Here is a 6,768-nt window from a genome sequence, read left to right on the forward strand (position 1 = left end):
GAAGACCTCCAGAAACTCACTTACTTTGGATACTGATTCAATGGGAGGAACTTCAGAGTCTAGATCTTGTACTCTTACTAAATGATACAAACAATCTTTTGAGATCATTTTGCATGCTTTTAGACAAGAAATAATAAAACCTCTAGGAATAGAATTTCCCCCCTTCCACTCAACATCGAGTTCATTTGGGAAGTTAAACCTCACTACTCTTGTTCTACAATCAATCGATGTAAAACATGCATGCAAACAATCCATACCCAACATAATATCAAAATCAAGCATATCGAGTTCTACTATATCAACATAAGAAACTCCATTGGGTAACATTATAGGACAATTTCTGTACACCCTTTTTCAACAACTGACTCAGCCATAAGAGTAGACACTATAAAAGGTTCATGCGAAATATCGGGTAAAATATCAAACTCTTTAGCTAATAAAGGTGTAACAAATGATAAATTAGAGCTGGGATCAAGTAAGGAATATACATCAAGAGAGAAAACTTTCAACATACTGTTCACCATATTGGGAGAAGTCTCTTTCTCACCCCTAGAGCGGAGAGCATAGAGGCATCTCGTCTTTGGAGCATCAATAGAACCACTTGTTTGAGCTTGGCCACTACCCGTGACTTGACTCTTCAAGTTTGGACAATCTCTCATCTTGTGACCACTTTTGCCACAACTAAAGCAATTATCTGTCCCTTAAGGAAATCACTATAGTGCTTTTTACCACACTTTCCACAAGTTGGCTTCTCATTTGGTGAATTAGTACCTTTTCCCTTCTTGAATTTAGGGTTTAGACACCCTATCACCACTAGCTCTGGGGAATTTGGAAGGGACTTAATTAGAAACCCGCTTCTTAAATCTAGGCTTGTCTTATATCTCAAGCCTATCCTTTGAAGAACCTCCATAAAATGACCTTTCTCTCTTAGCGTTTCTACTTTTTTCGCTTAGCCCCTGCCTCTTTAACCCTTCTTGTATACACCGTAAGATGGGAAATGTTCAAGTTGTCATGTAGCATGGCCAATTGCCACTCCTCTTGTTAGGAGTATCAGAATTATGACCGCTTGCTTGTGCTTGACTACGCCCCTTTCCTTGAAGCACGTGACAATCTCTCACTTTACGTCCACTCTTTCCATAACAAAAGAAATTATCCATTCCAAATAGACATTCACCCATATGTTTCTTACCATATTTGGTACAAGTAGGTTTCTCACTTGGTGAATTTCCACCTCTTCCCCCTTGGGACCTAGGTTAGACACCATATTATTACTAGCCTTGGGGAAATTAGAAGGAACTTGGTTGGAGAACGTCTTATTGAAATTAGGTTTGTCTTGAATTTCCAACTTGCCCTTAGAAGTACCTCCTTCATAAGAACTTGCTCTCTTAGCATCTCTATTCTTTCTCTTAACCCTACTCTCCTCAACTTGTTGAGCATGAACCATCAAACGAGAAATGTCAATGTTGTCATGAAGCATCGTCGAACAACACTCTTCCACAACATCATCAGACATACCCGTCACAAAATGATTCATTTTATCTCTAGGATTGGACACCAAAGAAGAGGCGTACAGAGACAAATTAGTGAATTTCAAATAATATTCTAACACACTCATACCTTCTTGACGAAGGTTGATTAACTATTATACATTTGCCTCTCTTTTATCCCTTGGAAGAACCTATCAAGAAACCTCCTAAAAGACTTCCCAATTGATGGGACCCGTTCTTAAATCCCTATTGTCCCTCCATTGAGTATACCAAGTTTGAGACTCATCCCTAAGTTGATACGCGGATAGATCGACCTTCTCATCTGAACTCACTCCCATAGCATACAAGATCTTGTAGACATCATTAAGAAAGTCTTAGGGGTCTTCATTCACCTTAGACCCAAAGAACATTGGAGGGTTTGTCCTTGTGAAGTCCCTCAAGTGTGAAGCCATGGTTCTACCATTTTGGTTCAAATTGGGTCCAACTTCTTGGTTTGCTTGATCCTCCATAGCATGAGTTTGAGTAGCTACGGGTTGAGCTTCAATATTCATGGCTTGAGACAAGGTTATGAAAGTCGTCCTTATATCTGAATCCGTCATGATTAATCGGAGATTGGTAAACTTGATGAGCTTGTTTTTGAGGAGGAACTCTCGCATTAACAATCTCCTCTTCAACTCTTCTTAGGCTGCCTTCTGGTAGTTATAGCCTATAACCACAAGAAAAGGGTTAAAAGAAAAGGACATGTAGAGTTAAGACTCTTGAGGCACGACTTCAAAAATAATAAAGAGGTTAGAATTTCTTAAGCATAACATAGCCTCTCGTTCATAAGTGTGGCATGCTTCATAATTATGAACAAGACTCTCCGTACACGTGGTTTCGTGAGACATCATTCCTAAGATTACTCAACCTCAATGCTCTGATACCAAGTTTGTCATGACCATAGAGCACCCCTAGACGTAACCAGCGTCTTCATCCTCGAAGAAGCTTTAGACTAGCCTTTAGATGCATTTGCATATCATAGGTAGGGAAAATGCGGAAAAAGTAAAACTTTACGTATGAAGTGTACAAAAACTTCTCATTTATCCATATATGAAGATTACTTATGTTTCTTATTTGAAAATATATTCTAATATTGTCTCATACATAACCATCTATTAGAAAATTAAAAAGTTTGTTACATAGCCCTTAAACTATTACAATATGTCCCATATAGGACTTACAACATAGTCTCAAAAGATAAGAAATGTACATTGTCTTAGAAATAGTCAAATAGTTAAGCAAGAATAGTGGCCTCATCCTCGGACTTGAGGATTCACCAAAAACATGGGAATTATCCAAGTCTTCCTTAAAAATGGCCTTGAAGCTCTTCAATGGCCCGAACATTCATTATTTTAGAAATAGACAGAATATAGGTGAACACAAACTACATGAACTAAGTATGGAAACATATGCAAGTAAAACCATTAAAAACATGCACAAAGGGACATTTTCTTTAAAAGCTTCCTAAGTTACTTTGAAAGCCTTAATGCACACATAAGACCATATACAAGTCAATAGTCATATCAACATTAAGACATGTCATATCCATATACAAGAATAACATCATCATAAAGCCATATCAACATTTCATGTTCTAGAGTTCATATCATCAAAGCATACAAGACCCTTACTCACAATTCCAATCCAAGCCAACTAGTTCAATGCTCATGCAAATCACCATACCCCACATAAACCAAGTAATCTAGTAAAGTGACCATAAGCAATGCCTATACTTCATATAACATCATATCGGTGTATTCATCATTATCCATAGCAATTTAGACCAATAACATGTTCTTCAAATGAAACCAATATCATATTTATAGCAATATTATATAGGACCAACATCATATAAGAGAAACATTATATAATCCAACATCATGCATTTCATTCATAATATAAGTTCGTAAGAACATCCTCTGAGGACTTCCCTCAAGGTCAACTTGTGCAATGCATAGGTAAAGTCCCATAAACTTACCTACACTAATTAGAAACCCTTAAGTCCCCCTAGTTACTGTTCATCTTATTACTTTCATTCATTCATTCATTTTTATTTCAGGAAAATTCACCTTAACAGACAATAGACCATGTGAGCTAAATATGGACTCCGGTGTCATGAAACCCTACACCGAAAGAAGGTGCTCTACTATCAAAGGTAGAATCATATATGAACATAGTATTTTAGGTGGATCCACTATCTAGTCTTCCCATGGAGGCACATATTAAAGAAACTAGGAGATTCTCTAGAAAATCTTGTGGACATTTGTATTGTAGTCTCCATCTCATGAGAACAATAGTAAACCTACCTTCCTTCATGGGAAGGGAAACCTCTCATATTAGTTTGCTCGGTGCTAATCTAAAGTCCCTTTTTTAAATGTCTTTATTCAATCCATATCACTAGTTTAGAATATAGGCTTTAGTGACTAACCCTTTGTGTAATCATGATCATAGATAATTAGGTTTAGAATAACTTCCTTTCATCACAACCCAATATAAGTGAGATCATCACATCATAATCATAATAATAAGGTACACAAGAGAATCACTTTCAACCTTGCATGGTCATACCAATATCAAGATCTAACATTAATATATTCATAAGATTCCATCGTACTCACCATATAATTATCTTCCTATTCTATTCACATATTCATACTTTAATTGAACATCATCATCAAGACTAGGCCAACATAATTGAAGTGAAGTACTTATGATCTTAAAAGTCTTACCAAGGGCTTCCAAGAATCTGCTTCAAGATCTCACCCTCAATTTCACCACATCATCACATAATATTAAATAAGGCAGTAACACATCCAATTACCACATCCCTAATCATCTGTAAACATAATTCATAGTTAGGATTAGGAAAAAGGGGCCATTCATGGATCTTGTAGAGAAATTAGGTCAAAGTATAACAAACTACAACAATCCACCATTAAACAATCATAATCTATCAATATAAATCATATAAATACAATATTACACCAATTTGAAAGATAACCCACGAAATTGGATGAAAACCATAATTTTAGACATCTTTGAAAACCAATATTTGAAGAACCACTTGGGGAAAGGATTCCCAAGAGTGAATATCTTCCATACGTTGTTAAATATTAGAGAATTGAATAAGAAATCCTTGATCTTGAAGCCCTAGTGAAGCTTGAACTTGTTCTTCAATGGGGGTCTTTGGGGTAGTCAGAGAAAGTAGAGAGAAGTGAGACCTAGTTGGGTTTGGGAAATTATGAGGTGTTATATTAGTATAATGACTTAGGGTTCTTATGTAGTCGTAAGGTAATTAGTTATAACCGACCTCAACCCTTAATTTATTAATTAGTTAATCAATTCCCTAAGCACTCCTAAGTTAATTGTCACGCCCTGAGCCTACACCCTGGACGTGACCGACACTCGAAGACCACTGCTGGCCTTCAATTGAATTTTGGGCCTGACTTACTTAACTCAGTGGAAGATTAAAATCAAATTAATAAATAAATAGACCATGTCTAAAATAAATACTTCGTATAATCTTCTGGCCAAATTGGCACTTAAGTTTCTACAAGTAAAATAGACTCCAAACTGAAATACTTACTTCCTACGAAGCCTCTATACTAATTGAGATGGACGTTGGCACAGACCCAACAACATCCTAAAACTATACTAGTAAAGAAAATGAAAAGGATGTATTCTGAAATTCAAGGAGGCTCACTACTAATTCTGGATCTTAATCTGGATCAACGATGCGTTGCATGCTGATCCTGGTTACCTGCGTCTGCATCATAAAACAATGCAGACCAATTGGCGTCAGTACATCGAATGTACGAGCGTGCGAGTTGGATTGCTAGACACAAATATAAAGATTGAAATGGAGTAAGGATAAACTCACCTTGTCTCTATTTAATTCATAAGATGATAACCCAATATATGACAACAAGAACATACACAATATATATATATATATATATATATATATATATATATATATATATATATACAGAAGTGGTAAAAGTAGTGTAAATTCTTAGTTCATTAACGATGAAACAATAATAAACTAAACTTTACTTATATATGAAAGTAATATAGTTTCTATGAGAGTTTCTCTAACCGACAAACACCTCTATTAGCCTAAGTAATGATACATCGTCTCGTGCAGCATGTCAGAACTGTCCTATACTTTGTCATCGCATAGAACATCCTCAACCTAGTGGATCCATTGGCTAAACTTACATGATCATGCATGACACGTTAATACCCATGAAGGCTACATGGTTTACATGGGGACTTAAGTTATCGGAACTCTCATTCCCACATCATTGTTCAATCTACTCCCAAAACATGCTTTAGCTCATACTTTTAATAAAACTTCCTTCCTTTGGGTTGACATAATTTACTAAACCCTTTAGTTTTAAAAGCTCCTTTTGGAATCAATGTTCACCTCTTTAGTTCAAAACTCTTTTGGAAATTCTTAACTCACTTTTAGCTTAAATGTGAAACATTTATCATTATTTAGGGACTACTTAGTCCCCCTTATAACTTTAAAGAAATGAACTCAACTCTTGCTCTTTACTTAACTTTGAACTTTAACTCTTAGGGAATACTTAGTTCCCTCATAGCTTTTAATAATTTAACTCAACTCTTTTCTCTTTCATCTACTTGTAACTTGATCCTTACATCAAAGTTAAAATGATCGTTTAAGACTCTTTGAAAACTTTAAGAACTCTCTATGACTTGCTTCTTAACTTTTAAACTTGACTCTTAACTTCTTTGACTTTGATCTTAGCTTCCCTTGAATTGGATTATGGATTCAAGGATCATGATCTCATGTAATGGACGATTTCATGATGTTTAGATGTACTCTAGAGTGTTGGGATTAATTAGGAATGAAAGATACATCACTTAGGAACTAGTATGAAAAGATAGGGAAATAACGGGGTCTCTAGGGGTCTTGGCGCTCTAAAAGGCGCGAGGAGCCAGGACCTATCAGACAACCCTTTTCTGGGGTGATTTGTCTAGCGTGACACGCCAGGTCTTGTCATAGAGAGACTGTCTTGAGGGGCTCTGGCAGGCGCGGCGCCCCAAGAGCTATCTAACGATGCCTCCAACTTTTCTTCTCTATTTTTAATCTCTAAACCTACTAAATTTCCATGTCTCCCACCCCAAATACTTAGGATCCATTAATACCTCATTACCCAATAGATAAGACCCGGAAACAGTTTAGAAACATGAACCAAATCTACTAGAGATCAAC

At 36.2% G+C, this 6,768-nt stretch overlaps 1 protein-coding gene across 1 annotated transcript; it reads right to left on the bottom strand.

The window, feature by feature from the left end:
* Window positions 1-326: 326 nt before the first annotated feature.
* On the bottom strand, window positions 327-1,534 carry LOC138337825 (uncharacterized). Its single transcript, XM_069288254.1, has 2 exons — window positions 1,363-1,534; window positions 327-700 (listed from the first exon to the last, which is right to left on the bottom strand). The coding sequence occupies exons 1-2, from the start codon at window positions 1,532-1,534 to the stop codon at window positions 327-329; spliced, it is 546 nt and encodes a 181-aa protein (XP_069144355.1).
* Window positions 1,535-6,768: the final 5,234 nt, after the last annotated feature.

Source organism: Solanum lycopersicum, chromosome 8 (genome assembly GCF_036512215.1).
Source record: "Solanum lycopersicum chromosome 8, SLM_r2.1".
In the NCBI taxonomy this organism is placed as follows: domain Eukaryota; kingdom Viridiplantae; phylum Streptophyta; class Magnoliopsida; order Solanales; family Solanaceae; genus Solanum; species Solanum lycopersicum.

Excerpts from the sequence above, each read along its gene's own strand:
- LOC138337825 (XM_069288254.1), bottom strand. The coding sequence starts at position 1,534 with ATGAATCATTTTGTGACGGGTATGTCTGATGATGTTGTGGAAGAGTGT. Across the intron at positions 701-1,362 it reads AGCAAGTTCTTATGAAGGAG|GGACAGATAATTGCTTTAGT; the intron begins GTACTTCTAAGG and ends GATTTCCTTAAG.